Source organism: Pinus tabuliformis, chromosome 1_2 (assembly GCF_031772625.1).
Source record: "Pinus tabuliformis cultivar Carrire ecotype Pingquan chromosome 1_2, CPIR1, whole genome shotgun sequence".
Lineage (NCBI taxonomy): Eukaryota > Viridiplantae > Streptophyta > Pinopsida > Pinales > Pinaceae > Pinus > Pinus tabuliformis.
Genome location: NC_142298.1, coordinates 1,289,853,859 through 1,289,872,775, shown reverse-complemented (window position 1 = coordinate 1,289,872,775; position 18,917 = coordinate 1,289,853,859). Strand labels below are relative to the sequence as shown.

The following is an 18,917-nucleotide window of genomic DNA, read 5'->3' as shown; positions in this document are numbered from 1 at the left end:
TGTTTCACTGAACCTCAAAGCAACTCTCGACCACTCCCTGAAGGGAAAACTGGCTTCTCTGGGATATCAGTGGTTCGCTCGACCTCCAAGAAACCACCAAGTGACCCCTAGTCAATTGTGCTCTCTGTGTTTTTGTAACACATCGGTTATAGTCCTCAATAATTGAAGAACCCAACTATTTGATCACAAGAATTAGTTTCCCGTTGCAATGAACCGATGGGCACAAGAAACCCAACCATTTGGCCTTCCTCCTACTGAAAGCCCACGTTCAAACACGTAACACAATACACAGGGAAAACTAGCGAAAATACATCATTGGAGCGTTTAATTGAGCTTCAAATATTTGCAATCACATTTATAAACCCATCAGGTCCGCCATTCCATCGTAAATCGCAATCGCATGGCGTATTAGACAGAAAAACCAATACACGAGAATACATTAAAAATTCGAATTTCTAGATTTCAAATATTATGAAACACGTCCATAATTCCCATTGATTCGGTGCTCTGATTGCATATCGCAATCACAACAGCTAGGAGCCCCTTTGTATCTCTGTGATCCCTATCACCGATCACTGATCACGCTATCAGCGCATTGCATATCGCATATCGCAATGTCCAACAGCCCCAGGTGTCTTCCCTTTGACTATGCCAATCGCCAATCCACTGATTCGCCGATCACCGATATCACACATTGCATATCACATCGGCAGGGTCTATGCCTCTGCTCCTTCGATCACTGATCATCACAATCGCTTCATCACATTGATCGCATATCGCATATTGCTCTGCCTGGGGTCCCGATATTAGGTGAAGGCCTACCTTCGATGCGGTAAGTCGGAGGCCGCAATCGGGGTTACTTCTGCCTTTGCCTTAATTCCTTCCCTTTGGTACATCTGCGATGTGATTTCTTCAATGAGTCTTTTAGGCTATTTTTATAAGAATTTGCCTCCTTTTCAAAGGACAATGGCAATCTTCTTTTTGCAATAACTTCTTCATCCGAAGTCCATTTTAGCCCATTCAAATTGCATTATATTCAAATTGAAAGATCTATGCAATGGGACTATTTTGATAAGCATCCTTTGACTTTCATTTTTGAGTGAATAGTCATCTAGATAATTTTTTTATCACTAGGCCCCTAGGAATTTTACTAAAACAACCTCACCCGGTTCCAAAACTATACGACAATCCAAATCTCAACCAAATGAAAGAATCCCATCATAACATGACTATCCAAAAATGGAAATGCAAAGATAAAACCATTATCACGCCTAGAAAAACCCATGCCAATGACTTCAAGAGAATCGAATGCACACATGCATGTACCATGCATGAAAAAACCAATAAGGAAACCACACATGCAACTCGATACCGGAAAAGCGATCCCTCTTTAGCCGCTTGATCCAACTATTAGTTTCTTGATCCTTGCTCCCCTTTGGTTTCTTGTACTTCATTTTCCTTCCCTTATATAATGTTAGAGTGCTCCAAGAATTCTCTAAGTGTTGAAGAGTATGAGAGAATAGAGAGAGTAAAGAGAGAGCTCCAAAACTGAACTAACAAAATCTAACCAGTAAAAAACCTTAAATTAATCCTCAGAAGCCTTTTTAACATTAACGCCTTGATTTTATTCATTTTCCTTCATTTCCCCTTCAGTTTCCCTCTCATGCAAGTCAGTGGCCCTTCAGCTTCCTTTTCTCCTATTTTCATAAATCGATGCCAATTAATGTCTATTTAGGTTATCAAATCCTTTTCCAATGCCTTTGTAAATTTTCCTTAGCCATAATAATCAAATGTGCACCCAATAGGATGATTTTCCCAACATTCAGGTTGGAATAAGTGTCCCATGACCTTGGTCTTATTTTTCCTTTATTAACCTTATTATATGAACCTTTAACTCGAGGATGTTATAGCTACGCACAAGTGGCCCATTACTAGAAAGAACCATATACTCACTCAATATGGCAGTTGTGGAAAAGAAAGGAAGATTTGGACTTGCAAATGTCCTTACATGAATGGAAGACTCTAGAAGAAAAATTGAAACAATGCAAATTTGCATAGTAAACGGCTAGGAATATCTTCTTGGGCACATAAACCTTCATGATCCTTATCTATAAAATAAGCATACTATATTTTCATAGTGCACTCTCTTCTGCCTTAGGAACAAATATAGTGTCATATCTGCTGGGCCAATCTCTAGCCCAAGATTTCTCATTTTCTTTATATGGTTCTCAAAATGTTTACCCTCATGTGGGATCGCATTTAAAAGTGAGGTTTTGAGGGTCCCTCCAGATGCTATCTCTCCCAGAATGCTCAGGAATTAGCTTTTAATGTCTTCCAAGAATGCACATTTGGTAAACAATTATCCAGCCTATTGCACGACGGTTAATGTGCAATGGTTGTATATGTGCATCATTGGATCACCCAAAAAAATGTACTCTCTTAGATCCAATGACACACATATACACTCATTACACATCAAGTACCATGCAATAGGTTAGATAATTGTTGCCTGCACATTTGCGACAAATCTCAAGCATAATGGTGTCTGTCTATTTTACAATCAGGTGAAGGTTCATGAGAGTGATATTCACAACTTCATCCTTGCTTTGCATGAAACTATATTTAGGAACCCAACAGTTAAAAGAGGTCGTGTCCTAACTTTAGGATTTACTCTATGGTTCGTTTGGAAGGAGCAAAATCATAAAATATTCAAAGGGATCAGTCATGAAAGAGGGGTGTTTTGGGAGACTACTCTTAAATATATTAGGGATATTTCCATGTTATCCCAATGGTTAAATAATGACTCGACCTCTTTTCCCAAAGAGTTGCATATTCTATCAAATTTGTCCCTCTCCCCTCTAAGTTACTCCTCTTCTCCCCTTCATGCAGTGGGGTTTTCATCTCCAGATGCCAAGTCTCCTCCTCAAGGTTTACTAAAATACAACTTTGGTGGGGATTCAAAGGGAAATTCAGGTTTGGTAGGCTACAATGGCATATTCAAAGGTCATCATCGTAAGTCATGTTATGCAATTTCTTGATCCATGGGCCACAATAATAATAATGCAATGGTGTTTATGGATCTTGAAAAATGTCTTAAGACTATAGTGGCTAACAACTTCAGTAAATTAGATGTGGAAGCATATTGCAAGCTTATTATCTCCACCTTGAAGCATCTTCAAAATGGCTCTTAGCCAACCAAACTTTCAACCTCCTGGTTTCTATAAATCCATATTTATCAAATTGTGGAACTTCTTTCTCAACTTTTGGTTGTAATTCTCACTCATATCAGGCATCGAAAAAACCAAGTGGCCATATTTTTAATTAACAAAGGCTGCTTAATCCAAGATTTATCTATCTTAGTGGATTGGTCGTCCTTTAATGAGTATGACATACTCCAAATTGGAAGCTACTTGATCGTCAAGGACATCACAAACATTCTTTCATCCTCTTCATCTAATGAAGTGGTAAAAATCCACGATCAAGGTGAAAACACCAAGAAAAGGTCATGTATCGAAGGAGCTTTCACTTTGCAGTCGTAGGATGGATTTGATGCTAGGTGTTGGAGTGCTTAGAGATGTTGGTCATGGTTGGCATTTATCTAGGTAAGGTGTGGTTCATGATTGTGGCTATGTTCTCTACTGGAAAGAATGGCTCATCTCTTCGCATCATGGATCTTGAGGTAACTCTCTTCAGGTGAATTTATTTCATTGTGCCCATGCAAATTCCTCTCTAGCTTTTCATGATGCATGCAGACACATGATATATAGTGTCATTTTTTTAACCTTTATATATATATTTTGGATAAGAACACTATTCTTTCACCATTTGTGCGGTCTCCCTTCTGACATACCAACTAAAACTAGATTAGAGATATATTATCTTGTTTAAGAAATATAAATTTAGCTTAAAAATATACAAAATATACATATATTATTTATTAATAAAAAGTTATATATATATATATATATATATATATATATATATATAGTTGTAAACTTGGAAGGACTACGTCTTCATCATGTCCAATATATTACCCTGAAAGTCAACCATTAACTTCACATCAAAGAATGCCTTAACAAAATACCCAATCACTGTCTCTCCAAAACCCCATAGACAAAAAATAAATTTTATTAAACTAAATAAAAATTACAAATAATCTAAATTTAAATTTAAATAATAGTAAAAAAAAATATTATTTGAAAATTTTAATCGATTTAAAACTTTATATATCCATTGATTGAATGAGATAATATATCATGTTCATCGAAATAACATTTAATATCATACTATTTGTACATCTTTTTAGTTTTATATAAAAAATTATTATTACGCCGTAAGGCGTTTCCCTCTGAAAGAAATAGCCCCAGCCGACTCCGTGTCTTATTGTTGACCGTGGATTTAGGGTGTTAGATGATTAAACAAAATTTGATCGTTGATCGTAGGAAGCCGAACGATCAAAAGCAGTTTAGTTGTTGTAACAGAACGGTCGAAGAAATTGTCCAGGAATTTGATTAAAGATCCGTTAAGTGCGGCAAGAGGGACTGCAGAATGGCAGCTTCAAAATTCCCTTCGACGTTAGGTTCAACTCCAATCCTTCCCATATCTCAACCTCTACTCTCCAGCTCTGCGGCCCCAGTTTTCCTGTCCAAAGTCTCAGAAGGGGTGCAGTTTAGTTGTTGTAACAGAACCGTCGAAGAAATTGTCCAGGAATTTTTACGCCGTAAGGCGTTTCCCTCTGAAAGAAATAGCCCCAGCCGACTCCGTGTCTTATTGTTGACCGTGGATTTAGGGTGTTAGATGATTAAACAAAATTTGATCGTTGATCGTAGGAAGCCGAACGATCAAAAGCAGTTTAGTTGTTGTAACAGAACGATCGAAGAAATTGTCCAGGAATTTGATTAAAGATCCGTTAAGTGCGGCAAGAGGGACTGCAGAATGGCAGCTTCAAAATTCTCTTCGACGTTAGGTTCAACTCCAATCCTTCCCATATCTCAACCTCTACTCTCCAGCCCTGCGGCCCCAGTTTTCCTGTCCAAAGTCTCAGAAGGGGTGCAGTTTAGTTGTTGTAACAGAACCGTCGAAGAAATTGTCCAGGAATTTGATTAAAGATCCGTTAAGTGCGGCAAGAGGGACTGCAGAATGGCAGCTTCAAAATTCCCTTCGACGTCAGCTTCAACTCCAATCCCTCCCATATCTCAACCTCTACTCTCCAGCCCTGCGGCCCCAGTTTTCCTGTCCAAAGTCTCAGAAGCGGTTAAAAATGCAATGTACCATCGTCGGCCATGGCTGGAACTCATGGATCACAACGCCTTCTCCAAACCTGAGTCCCTCGTTGAGGCAACATCCAGAATTCAGAGAAACTAGACCTATTTCCGCATTAATTATGTGATTATGCTCTGTTCCGTGGTAGCCTTCAGCCTGCTTTCGCATCTTGTTTCACTCTTCTTGCTCCTGGTCTTGTTGGGCGGTTGGTCTTTTCTATACTTTTTCCGAACAGAGCCTCTGGTGTTGTATGGCAGAAAGTTCAGCGAGAGAGAAATTCTGGGGATTCTGTCAGTCCTCAGTATCGTGATTGTGTTTTTGACGGATGTTGGGTCCGTTCTTATTTCTTCCCTCATGTTTGGTATGGCGATTATTTGCGTGCACGGTGCATTCAGGGCGCCTGAGGATCTCTTCTTGGAGGAGCAGTCTGCAACAGCTGGTTTCATGTCTTTCACCACTGATGTCCCTGTTCAGCCGGCCGTTGCCACCTATGTCTAACTGGAGATCGGAGCATTATTTTCGTTTTGTGGTTGGAACTTCATGCCATATGTATCAATTCATACACTCAGAAATCCAATCCTCAAAAAAAAATAAAAAAAATGTTCGATTCCTTTAGATCCCAATAGTTTCTGTTCACCTGTTTCTCTAAAAAATTTGTTAGCTCCAAATTTATTGACTAAGTCCTCTATTTCTGGCTTCTGTGTGGAGAATAATGTCGAATCTAATTCATTCTGTAGATTTTCTTTTCAATCCTGGCCTAACACTTTCTGCCATACTTGCCAAATGGGCAATGGCTAGACCGAGGAAGAAATCATGAATTGTGACCCAGAACCAGAAATTTGCTTTCCACTGCATAGTTTCTGCCAGGCCTGTTGCTGTATTTGTTTTTCACACCGTCAAAGTTTGCTGTGCACAGCATAATTTCTGCCTGCATTGTTGCTGCTTCAGAAGCAATATGTGCAAAATCGCTGATCCAACTGAGAAGGGTGTTTGGTGGAAAGATGAGACCAAGTGGGTTCTATATTCTCCAGAGGATGCAAGGAAAATTCTGAGAGCAAAGAAGAATGGGGACTCAAATATTACGTTGGGTTCTGTTAAATCTGTCAAGTACCCTTCAGGAAAGCTTTATGCCATAGACCTGGTGGCCATGAAGCAAACCAATGTAAACACTGGCTTCTCCAGAGATATCAAAATCATCAATTCTTGCCCTACTGATGATCAGGTGAGTATATATACCCTTCAGCTCTTTTGGGTAATGGTTTCTGTGGGATTTTTAAGAGTGTGTTCTTAGAACAATATCTTTGTTTCTTGAAACAGGAAGATGTAGAGTCTGATGAAGAAGATGAATTAGTCACATTCTCTCGTCCTGTTAAAGTTGAAGTGATTAACCAGAGAAGGGAGTCTGATAAGATTGTCAAGATGGTTCCTTCTGTCACTGTAGACCTTGAGAAATTGACTTCTCAATGCCTCCTGGAGGATGAGTGCAATTTGGTTCTAAAGCTTCCCAGGGCTGCAGCTGCCCAATCGGATCGCATCAATTCCCTCAGCAAAAAGGTGTGCATTCATAGATTATGAAACTTTATGATTCAGAAAGCTTGAATTCATTTTTTGTTTTAATTATTTGGGCTAAGTAACATAAAAAACTTTGGAGTTACAGACTCTGGAGTTGCTGCTAGAGAAACTTACTAGCAAGGACTTTATAAAGAATGTGGTAAGGCATAAGATGCAGAGCAGAGGCTCTGAGTTGGTGTGGAAAGTCTGTCCCTGTCAATCATATGTCATAGGCCGAGTGGACAACCCCTCCATATATGGTCCTTTTCTTACCCAACTTTGCAAGATGGCAGAGGATGATCCCCTCTTTGTAGGTAAGGAGGATTGAATACTATCCATGATTCCTGGAATATGTTGGCATATGACCAGATATCCAATTGTTACTGAATTTCGGTGGAAAGATGAGAACAAGTGGGTTCTATATTCTCCAGAGGATGCAAGGAAAATTCTGAGAGCAAAGAAGAATGGGGACTCAAATATTACGTTGGGTTCTGTTAAATCTGTCAAGTACCCTTCAGGAAAGCTTTATGCCATAGACCTGGTGGCCATGAAGCAAACCAATGTAAACACTGGCTTCTCCAGAGATATCAAAATCATCAATTATTGCCCTGCTGATGATCAGGTGAGTATATATACCCTTCAGCTCTTTTGGGTAATGGTTTCTGTGGGATTTTTAAGAGTGTGTTCTTAGAACAATATCTTTGTTTCTTGAAACAGGAAGATGTAGACTCTGATGAAGAAGATGAATTAGTCACATTCTTTCGTCCTGTTAAAGTTGAAGTGATTAACCAGAGAAGGGAGTCTGATAAGATTGTCAAGATGGTTCCTTCTGTCACTGTAGACCTTGAGAAATTGACTTCTCAATGCCTCCTGGAGGATGAGTGCAATTTGGTTCTAAAGCTTCCCAGGGCTGCAGCTGCCCAATCGGATCGCATCAATTCCCTCAGCAAAAAGGTGTGCATTCATAGATTATGAAACTTTATGATTCAGAAAGCTTGAATTCATTTTTTGTTTTAATTATTTGGGCTAAGTAACATAAAAAACTTTGGAGTTACAGACTCTGGAGTTGCTGCTAGAGAAACTTACTAGCAAGGACTTTATAAAGAATGTGGTAAGGCATAAGATGCAGAGCAGAGGCTCTGAGTTGGTGTGGAAGGTCTGTCCCTGTCAATCATATGTCATAGGCCGAGTGGACAACCCCTCCATATATGGTCCTTTTCTTACCCAACTTTGCAAGATGGCAGAGGATGATCCCCTCTTTGTAGGTAAGGAGGATTGAATACTATCCATGATTCCTGCAATATGTTGGCATATGACCAGATATCCAATTGTTACTGAATTTCGCTGGTGTTAATTGCAGATCATCTTTACAGCATAGCAGAGAAAGGTTTTAGTACAGAAGGTGATTCTGTTGAGTACTTGTTTAACAACGGAAGGCGACTTACTAGAGTCTTGCCATTGCCAAGTGAAGGAGGTAGGGTATCTGTATATCTAGCCATATCAAAATCTGTACAGGAGAGAAGGGATATCCCACTGTCCAAAGGCGGTGCATTGCATCTGGCCGAACTAGTGTCAGTGGGTCATTCTGGCTATTCCTACTGAGCAATTCCTTTACGAGTATATGGCTAAGGTACTAATTATTTTGCTTTTGGAACATATTAGACACTCTGTGTAAATTTCAAGTGAACGTAAACGCTTTTTATAAGACTTCTGGAAAGCATGGAAACCAAAGAGAAAGTAGTAAAGGTTAAGTTATGATATGGTTTTGAGTGGATAACTTCCATTAAATAATACAGATGACTAGTGATTTTCTCTCGACGAGTTATGTCCTGTCCATACAAAGTATGTGGGATTAGATTAGTATAGATTCAGATTACTGGTTTTCTCCTGTTCCCTGTTTGAATGGTTTGCTCCGAATTAGTTTAATTATGCTGTAGGGGTTGCTGTAATGGTGGTTTATATTTTTGTTTGAATGTTTTGTTCTGAATTAGTTTTTTATTTTTGTTTGGATGTTTTGTTCTGAATTAGTTTAATTATGTTCAGGAATTTTGATTTTTAAATAAATGAGTGGACACAGTTTGATTTTAAAAGAATATTTTTCTTTTAATAGATTTTTAGAAGAAAAATGTTGGCTTTTATATATATAATTAAAAGTTTATTAGTGAGAACATATCAGAAAAGACTGATTGGCCAAACAGAGAATAAGATGTGCACCAATACATACAACTGAGAGAAGATAGACATATCAATATACAAACATGCATGCTTGTATGTCTGAATATAACATCTGGTTTAGTCAATCCTTAAAACACAAATCCAAAAATGCAAAAACAGAGCAAAAAACTGTGGCATCTGTCAGCCCATCAGAATGTTGGCTAAAGATCAGAAAACTAGTAAAACAGGATCCATTTTTATGGCAAGTTGATCTCGCCTTCCTCTCTAATGAGATGATCTATTATTAGTTTGTAATACATGATACCATATTGTCCTTGTAGACCCCCATTAGACAGTCTGTCCGCATCCTTGTTGTCCTCTCTGTATACATGTGCCATGGAGTAGGAAGAGAGAGAGGCCAGCACATGTTTAATCCTGTTAATCCATCCAGTTAATAGAGGTGGGTGGAATGCAGAGTGTCCCTGTATTTCTGCTATGGAGGTTTTGGAATCTCCATAAACTTAATAGAGGTGGGTCAAATGCAGAGTGTCCCTGTATTTTTGCTATGGAAGTTTTGGAATCTCCATAAATGTTGACGATATGCAGATGTTTCTATTTGGCAAACCAAAACAACCCCAAAATGCCATGATTTCACCTCTTATATTAGTGCCAAAACCTCCATTTAAATATTTAAATGATGTCAAATACATCATCTAAATATTTAAATAATTTTTCAATTTCATTTCCATATCTAAATATTTAAATAGAGGATTTCAAAGATTTATATATATACAAGAAACTCTCGGAATTTAGAATGTAGCTTTACCCCGTTATGGATAAAAGTTATCTAATATCTTTAATAGGAAAGGAAATGAAGGGAAACATTGATTTCGAAATTACATTAATCATATCTAAATAGTGTCTTATTGTTGACCAAAATTTGGTAGGAAGCCGAACGATTAAAAGCAGTTTAGTTGATCGTTGGAAGCCGAACGATTAGAATCAGTTCTCCTGTCATTCTCCTGTTGTATTCCTTCTGCCCTTGCGAGCTGCTTAGTTTATTCCTTGTTAAGTTCATTATTTTGACCTTTTACGCGCCGTCTCATTCACCCAATCTCAGGTTCTCGCTCACTAATTTTCGGTTCAAAGGTTTTATCAGAGCTTTCCAAGGCTGTTTGTAGGGCATTTCAAGTTCTCAGGTCGGAATTCGACCTCTCTGTTATCCACCAGGTTGGCATTAACTAACCCTTTACCCACATTTTTTGGATCTACAAAAAGCCTGTTTAAATTTCTGTATCTCAATTGATCACGGTAGAACAGATTCCTTCATTTTATATATTTAATCAGGCTTTACGGGGATTACTTCTGGGTTTATCGTTATTTTGTTTTAAATGCTAGTCCCCGTTATCTGGGTAAAAATACTGTATCGTTTAATTGCAATTTATGGATGGATTTGATTTGAAAAGCTCGACAGTGTCCTCCACCCTGCACGCTCTGTAAAGCGCTTTGATGAAAGAACTGAAAATACATATGTGCTTTCACTCCTTCAAATGCTTTGAATGCATAACCCCTTTTACCTATTTCACACTGACAGTAAATGACAATGTTTGCTTCAATCATAGATCAACGCTGATTCATGTTGATTCTGTCTTAAAAAAGAAAAAGAAAAAAACGCACCATCATATATTAATGAAACAGACATGGTTACAGAGCATGGTTTTAAAAACCCCGATGCAGAGAAAGAAAGACGTTAGATCCAGCGATAAATCTGCGCAATATACATCAAGAACATCAACATTATCAGAAAATACCCAGAGGCAAGAGGTTTATCCAGAGCAGGAGAAAAACAATAACTAGCACCACAAAACAGAAATGAAAAAGACTACCAAAATCAAATATCAGAAAACATTAGCTTGAGAGAGCCCCGTCATACAAAAATTAGGGCCACAAAGCAGGATGCCCATCACAGAAACGGATCTGGAGAGGAGCTAGAAAGCAATTTGGCCCGATCGAATAAGAGAGTCTGCGGAGAATTCCTGAAAGTAGATTGAGCCAGGAAGGGAAGAAACTCCTCTTTATGACAATTTATCAGCTTCCTTGTTATGCTCACAATTTATGTGCGAGACGGAGATCAGACGGAAAGATTGAGACAGATTCTGGATCATCTGCTGCCAAGAGATGAGATTCAGAGTCTGGAGATTGCAACAGCTCTTGGCCCAGGCGATTATAACTCTAGAGTCCCCATCTATGTTAGTCAAACCAATCCAGGGTCCTTAAAAAAGGACTGAGGACATGAGAGTGGGGATGGATTGAGCTCGACTACCTCTAAACTCTAATTTAATGGAAGCTTATTGATCTCTCAAGCGTATATTGTTTTGTCATGGTGAAATTTGTGGAAACCAAACTTCCCACTTATCTCTTAAACCTCACAATCATTAAACTACACATACTTATTAAACTACCCAAAAAAAAAAACCTTTAAACCTAAAAAACAAAAACCTCAAGCTTACGGGTCCTTAGGAAGCTAATGTGATGAGCCTGGTTTACCTCAAGCTTACGGGTCCTAAGGAAGCTGTTGCAACGAGCCTGGTTTAATTACCCGCCATTCTTTTCTTATCGAGATTGCAGATTCAGATTATTTTGGAAATATGAAATACCATCCCTTATTGTCAAAATTTCAGAATATTTCTGAATCTGCAATTCCATTACACTCAAATTTAAGTCCCAGATAATTGAAATTTGTTGGAACTAGTCATACTCGAAGAAGACCTTACGCATGACAGGTTGAAACCCACGACCACACTGGCAGGACCGTCTAGAACTGCAACAAGTATAATACAACATTGAAGACTTCAGATCCAATTATATGGATTTCGAATTCATTCGGGTCAACAGAAAAATTAAAACAAATATTAAATTTATTTTTAAAATAATTACGGGGATTACTTCTGGGTTTATCGTTATTTTGTTTTAAATGCTAGTCCCCGTTATCTGGGTAAAAATACTGTATCGTTTAATTGCAATTTATGGATGGATTTGAATCATTGGCCCTTATTTCCTTTCTTTGGGTTCAGATCATTCAAGCCTTTAGTTCGCTTGATCAGGATGCCTCAAATTCAGTACTCAGATAAATACACTTATGATACTTATGAATACAGGGTTGTAACTCAGAGCTTGTGCTATTTTTTTTGTTAAATAAAATATTAGTTTTGCTTTTTGGCTGGATGGTGGACTTTCAGATCCACTCAACGAACCGCATACTACATCTATCATTGACAACCTCCTATTGATTTAACCCTATACATACATACAATTGCAGTTGCCCTTCATTGCCACTGTAATTTGGAGCCTGGTTCTTTATTATTCAAAGAAAACGCTCTACCTGTAAACTCCTTCAATGCACTGTCATTCACATGGCAGAACATATTCTCCCATTCATGGGGTTTGATGGCCCTGTTGCCAAGGCCTGGAGCTCGATCTTGGGACACAACATTCCTAGACTCTTTCCAATCCACGACATACGCAGACACCCTCCTCCGAAACTTAGCCTTGAATTCACTCCAAGCCTGGTACTTGTAGTGATTGATCACTGTCCTCTGGGCCTTCACATACACTGTTCTGTATGCCTTCTTCAACTGAAAGCGGTGTATTACATTGAGCAACTTAGGAGAGGCAGCTTCCAAAAGAAGTATGGATTTGTAGCGCTTCAGCTTCCTTTCCCTGCAAGTGTACCCTTGAGTAACCCCTCTCTGCGGGTGCTCCCGGAGGCCCGAGGGTCCAAAATTTCTGCATCTCAAAGAAATTTGCCCTGTCAATGCAGCCCCCGGTTTACTAAGATTTATTACTAATCGCCTTAGAGCTGCTTTTGATGCAGTATTCTTTAATGGGTACCCAATATTGGGTATCTTAGAGTGTGGGTATGCTTGATTGCTGGCTATCTAGGTGGTGAGTTGAATATCTGTAATTAGAGTTTTATTCAAGCTTACGGGTCCTAAGGAAGCTGTTGCAACGAGCCTGGTTTAATTACCCGCCATTCTTTTCTTATCGAGATTGCAGATTCAGATTATTTTGGAAATATGAAATACCATCCCTTATTGTCAAAATTTCAGAATATTTCTGAATCTGCAATTCCATTACACTCAAATTTAAGTCCCAGATAATTGAAATTTGTTGGAACTAGTCATACTCGAAGAAGACCTTATGCATGACAGGTTGAAACCCACGACCACACTGGCAGGACCGTCTAGAACTGCAACGAGTATAATACAACATTGAAGACTTCAGATCCAATTATATGGATTTCGAATTCATTCGGGTCAACAGAAAAATTAAAACAAATATTAAATTTATTTTTAAAATAATTACGGGGATTACTTCTGGGTTTATCGTTATTTTGTTTTAAATGCTAGTCCCCGTTATCTGGGTAAAAATACTGTATCGTTTAATTGCAATTTATGGATGGATTTGAATCATTGGCCCTTATTTCCTTTCTTTGGGTTCAGATCATTCAAGCCTTTAGTTCGCTTGATCAGGATGCCTCAAATTCAGTACTCAGATAAATACACTGATGATACTTATGAATACAGGGTTGTAACTCAGAGCTTGCGCTATTTTTTTTGTTAAATAAAATATTTGTTTTGCTTTTTGGCTGGATGGTGGACTTTCAGATCCACTCAACGAACCGCATACTACATCTATCATTGACAACCTCCTATTGATTTAACCCTATACATACATACAATTGCAGTTGCCCTTCATTGCCACTGTAATTTGGAGCCTGGTTCTTTATTATTCAAAGAAAACGCTCTACCTGTAAACTCCTTCAATGCACTGTCATTCACATGGCAGAACATATTCTCCCATTCATGGGGTTTGATGGCCCTGTTGCCAAGGCCTGGAGCTCGATCTTGGGACACAACATTCCTAGACTCTTTCCAATCCACGACATACGCAGACACCCTCCTCCGAAACTTAGCCTTGAATTCACTTCAAATCTAGTACTTGTAATGATTGATCACTGTCCTCTGGGCCTTCACATACACTGTTCTGTATGCCTTCTTCAACTGGTGAGTTGAATATCTGTAATTAGGGTTTTATTTCACCCAAATGGATTATTTTGATGATTGGGCGTTATGTGTCATCTCCTGACATGTGGTTCTCCCTCCGGACACTGCCAAATTGCTTCCCAAGAACTGACTTCTCAATGAGGTAAGCACCGCATTTTTTTTCTCAAATGCTATTTTTAATGCAAATGCATCTGTTTTGCCAACTTCCCAATGTGGTAATCAACACCTAATTTGTTTTCAAATGCCATTTTTAATGCGCTAATCTGTTTGTTTGTTTTATTTTTTATTTTTATTATTATAAACATATTAATAATTTTAACCAAATTGATATTCTTTTTGGTCCATAACAAATGGCGAGCCATTGGAGTTCAACAGTCTCATGGATGGGTGCACTATGCCATTCATCGTCCTGAGCCACACATCATGTTATTCAGAAGACCTTTGAATTACCAGCAAAACCAGCAGCAACAGGCTGGGGCTCAATCTCAACCTATGGGTCTGAAAGCCCATTGAGTTCTATTGTGGGCAAAGCGGGGGCTCACTCTCAACCTATGGATCTGAAATCCCAATGAGTTTTATTGTGGGCAAAGCGGATTGGCCTGCCTGATGTGCTCAATTTTGAATGATTGATTGGATTTTATTAAATAAATAATTGAGAGAAACGAAGAATAATAATTTGTATAATTTTGATTAAGGATTTATTTTATTTTAGGCAATTTATTGACTAGGTTTAGTTTGAATGATTGAATTATTATAATATTTATTATTTTGAATCAAAATACAATTCTTTCAATTTAACATTTCTATCGGCCTCTCTTTGCACCTTTTGGGGCAATTGCTAGTTATATTAAGTTACTTGAAAAATCATTCTCCTACAATGTATTTTAGGTATCAGAGGAGGGAAACAGTTATTTCCATTGATTGAGGAATCATTTAGGCAATTTCAGTCTTGTAGAAAAGATTCGTGTTGGTTCAGCCTGGGCTCGAAACTTTTTCGTTGTCATCTAATTAATGGATGCATTAGATTGACCATAACAAAATATCCATTTTCAAAGTACACATAACTAACTATTGCAATTGTAACTCATTATCATCCACCCTTGCTTTCAACAATGTCCATTCACATGTCGCTATTCTTCTCCACTCTATGCCTTACGGCATTTCCTTTGCAACATAAGATGCAAATGCTAGTTATAAATTCATTTGAAAATAAAACTATATTACATTGTTATTAGCTTTACATTGTTACCAGCTTTTCATCGGATAGTTATACTGCCATCGTTGAAAATAAAAAAGTTAAATTTTCCAAATAGTTTTTATTATTATCAAGCTGATTATGCATTTAAATATTATAAAATGATTTCGTATAATACATTATTCATGGCAAAGTTAACCTCTCCCTGTTTCTGAATGAAAATTAAGAGAATCAATGCACATGACGTGCATGGTGTAATGGCTGGGGAGGATGGTTTTCACACCCCCCACCCAAGTTCGAATCCCTACAGAAAGTGTAAAAATGTTGTATGTGGAAAAATGAAAGGGTCCCGCACTAGCTTACAAAAAAAAGAAAAAAATTAAGAGAATCAATGCTACACAAAAATTATTTAAAAATTCGAACCTTTGAATTTTTCACTTTTACTTCTTCATGCCTAAGGTTCATCAGCTAGCTTCCTTCATACCCAGCAGCTGATCATCAAGCAGCTTCCGGATGAAAAATAAGAGAATCAATGCTATAGCAAAATTATTTAAGAATTCGAATTTTTGAATTTATCACTTTTTCACTTTTACTTCTTCATTTTTTCTTTTCATCAAATTTTAAAATATATTTGATTTTTTAACTAAAATAAAATAAAACTTAATAAACTAAAAGGATTTTTTATAATGATAATGATTCATGGAATAAAAAAGAGTTTTTTATCATGATGATAATTAATGGTATCAATATTATATATAATAAAATTGTTTTTTATTTTTTAATGATTTAGCCCGGAGTTAACATCATGATGGAGGACGTTTGTAATTTTTTTATATATGTTAAATAATTAAAAAGATCTATCTTAAAACACCAGAGGGATCAAATCTTTCGAAGTGCAAATCTATTTTTTGAGTGCAAAATATGAGGAAAGGTTTGCATCTCGAGAGATTTGATTCCTCTCGCTACTTGATAGATCTGGTGTTAAAAATGGATCTAGGCTGGTTTGAGTCGTGTGGGGTCATAAAAATTTGTTGAACATCTAATTATTATGATCATTTTAAATATGCTAAATATGTCTAAGATTAATTTAGTCAATTTAATTTAAAATTTGCTTAGTTACCTCAATTTGTTGAGATGAGAGAGACCCTTTGTAATTTGAATGATGAAAAATGATGAAATACAATTTTTGAGTGCAAAGTGTCAATGTAACAATTTTGATAAATATAAAATGTGAATACTAAGAATAGAGTCAATTACAAACAATCTTCATTGCAATCAATATGAAACTATTTTCTTCTACTATTCCTATTGTCACACCTATTAGTTTTTCCATTTTCTCATATCGATCATATGAAAAGAAGTTGGAACGAGAGTTATTTTCTAAGAATGTACCCAATTATAATTAGTTTATAGTTTCAAGAAGCAATCATTTGGGGTAAGCAAACATTTTATTTAGAATGAAAATCCAAGTATTGTATTTATGGTTGAATAATTTTTATGTGCTTACAATGAGAGAGTGTGTGTATGTTTTGGGGGTGAGAAGGAGAGACAAGGGCAGATAAAGATATATATGGGGGGGGGAGAGAATAAGAGAGAGGCAAAGACACAGAGGGAGGAAGAAATATAGATATTGAGAGAGAAATGTTAGAGAGAGAGAAGGGGAAGAGAGACAGGGAGGGGAAAGGGAGAGAGGGAGGAAGGTAGAGAGAGATACATAGATATGGAGAGAGAGTGTGTGTGTTTAGGCGCTGAGATAGAGAGATAGAGAAGGAGAGACAATGGGAGATAGAGATATAGATGGAGGAGGTAGAGATATGATTACACAGAAACTAGTGCACCTTATTAATCTAATTACTTTGAAATTAATGTACATCATACATCTTGTTGCATCAAATCAGAAATCAACGTCTACACTAAAATGAATGCATCTAGTGCAAACAATCAAATAGGATTAGAAATCAACATCTATACTGAAACCAATGTATGTAGTGCAAGAAATTAAATAGGATTAGAAATCAATATCTACATTGAAACTAATGCATCTACTCAATGTCTACACTAAAATGAATGCATCTATTGCAAACAATCAAATAGGATTAGATATCAACATCTATACTGAAATCAATGCATCTAGTGCAAGAAATCAAATAGGATTAGAAATCAATATCTACATTGAAACCAATGCATCTACTATAAGCAATGAAATCTGAGTAGAAATCAACATCCACGCTGAAATCAATGAATCTAGTGCAAGGTATTAAATATGATTAGAAATCGACATCTACAGTGAAATCAATGCATATAGTGCAAGCGATCAAATACGATTAGAAATCAATATCTGCATTGAAAGCAATGCATCATGTGCAAGCGATCAAATAACAGTAGAAATCAACATCGACACTAAAATCAATGCATTTGGTGTAAGGTATTAAATAGAATTATAAATCGACATCTACACTTAAATGAATGCATATAGTTCATGTGATTAAATAGTATTAGAAAACAACTACATTGAAATCAATAGTGTATTTGTTTATGTGAGACTCTTTCTTCTTCCCTCTCTCTTCACCTTCCATTATGTGTCTATCTCCCTCACCCTCTCCTTCTCTCTCTCCCCCTCCCTTTCTCCCCCATCTTTCCTCTCTCCCCCTGTCATATATATTTTTACCTCCCTCCATCTCTCCTTATTTGTATCTATATCTCAACCCCCCCCTCTCTCTCTCTCTCTCTCTATATATATATATATATATATATATATCTATATATATATATATATATATATATATATATATATATATATATATATATATATATATATATATATATCTATATATATATATATATATATATATATATATATCTATATATATATATATATATATATAGATATATCTCCCATGTATCCTCCTTCCTCCCTCCCTCTCTTTGCCTCTCTCTTCTACCCCTTCCCCCACATCCCCCCCCACCCCATCTATATCTATATCTCCCCTCGTCTCTCCTTCTCACCCCAAAACATACACACTCTCTCTCCCCCTCCTTCTCTCTCTCTCTCTCTCTCTCTCTCTCTCTCTCTCCAACTCTCCCTTGCCACTCCCTCTCCACCTTTCTCTCTTTATGTCTTCCTTCCCCTTCCAACCCCATCTCTCTCCCCTCCTCTCTCTCTACTCTCTCTCAAGTCCTCTCTCCTTTTCCTTCCTCTCTCTCCCCTTCTGTCCCACCTCCCTCTATCTCTCCATACACTCTCTCTCCACCTTCCAACTCTATTACTATCTCCCTCCCTCTCTCTTTATCTCTCTCCCCCTCTCCCCCCCTCCATATCTATGTCTCCCTCTCTCTCTCTTCCCCTTCTTTCCCTATCTTTATCTTCTCCTTTTCTCTCTCTTCCCTCATCTCCTCTCCCCCTTATTCCATCTTCATCACTCCCTCTCTTTCCCCCTCGAAATCTATCTGTCTCCCTCCCTCTCTCCCCCTCCTCTCTCTCTTCCTTTCTCTCTCACTATGTCTCTCACCTCTATGTCTCTCTCCCACACTCTATTCTCCCTTCCATCTCACTCTCTTTCTTAAATATGATCCCATTGTATTGTATTTAAAAAGTATCTAAATTAATAGAAAACATAATTAATTGTAAAATATTAAACATATATTTTGGATCAATCATGCTAAACAAAATAAAATTAAAAGCTCATGGT

At 37.4% G+C, this 18,917-nt stretch overlaps 2 protein-coding genes and 1 pseudogene across 2 annotated transcripts; all 3 read left to right on the top strand.

The window, feature by feature from the left end:
- Positions 1-4,978: 4,978 nt before the first annotated feature.
- Positions 4,979-5,881, top strand: LOC149210942 (PRA1 family protein B4 pseudogene; annotated as a pseudogene).
- A 194-nt stretch (positions 5,882-6,075) lies between these two features.
- On the top strand, positions 6,076-7,407 carry LOC149210941 (uncharacterized). The gene is made up of 3 exons (XM_089396831.1): positions 6,076-6,484; positions 6,580-6,816; positions 6,920-7,407. Exons 1-3 carry the CDS (start codon positions 6,218-6,220, stop codon positions 7,139-7,141), a joined length of 726 nt encoding a protein of 241 aa, XP_089252957.1. The 5' UTR covers positions 6,076-6,217; the 3' UTR covers positions 7,142-7,407.
- Positions 7,175-8,601, top strand: LOC149210940 (uncharacterized). Its single transcript, XM_089399147.1, has 4 exons — positions 7,175-7,435; positions 7,531-7,767; positions 7,871-8,078; positions 8,174-8,601. The coding sequence occupies exons 1-4, from the start codon at positions 7,175-7,177 to the stop codon at positions 8,413-8,415; spliced, it is 948 nt and encodes a 315-aa protein (XP_089255273.1). The 3' UTR covers positions 8,416-8,601.
- The last annotated feature ends 10,316 nt before the right edge of the window (positions 8,602-18,917 follow it).

Bases quoted from the DNA above. Each gene is read 5' to 3' on its own strand.
- LOC149210941 (XM_089396831.1), top strand. From the start codon at position 6,218: ATGTGCAAAATCGCTGATCCAACTGAGAAGGGTGTTTGGTGGAAAGAT. The intron at 6,485-6,579 runs GTGAGTATATAT...TTCTTGAAACAG, and splicing joins CTTGCCCTACTGATGATCAG to GAAGATGTAGAGTCTGATGA. The intron at 6,817-6,919 runs GTGTGCATTCAT...TTGGAGTTACAG, and splicing joins TCAATTCCCTCAGCAAAAAG to ACTCTGGAGTTGCTGCTAGA.
- LOC149210940 (XM_089399147.1), top strand. From the start codon at position 7,175: ATGACCAGATATCCAATTGTTACTGAATTTCGGTGGAAAGATGAGAAC. The intron at 7,768-7,870 runs GTGTGCATTCAT...TTGGAGTTACAG, and splicing joins TCAATTCCCTCAGCAAAAAG to ACTCTGGAGTTGCTGCTAGA. The intron at 8,079-8,173 runs GTAAGGAGGATT...TGTTAATTGCAG, and splicing joins GGATGATCCCCTCTTTGTAG to ATCATCTTTACAGCATAGCA.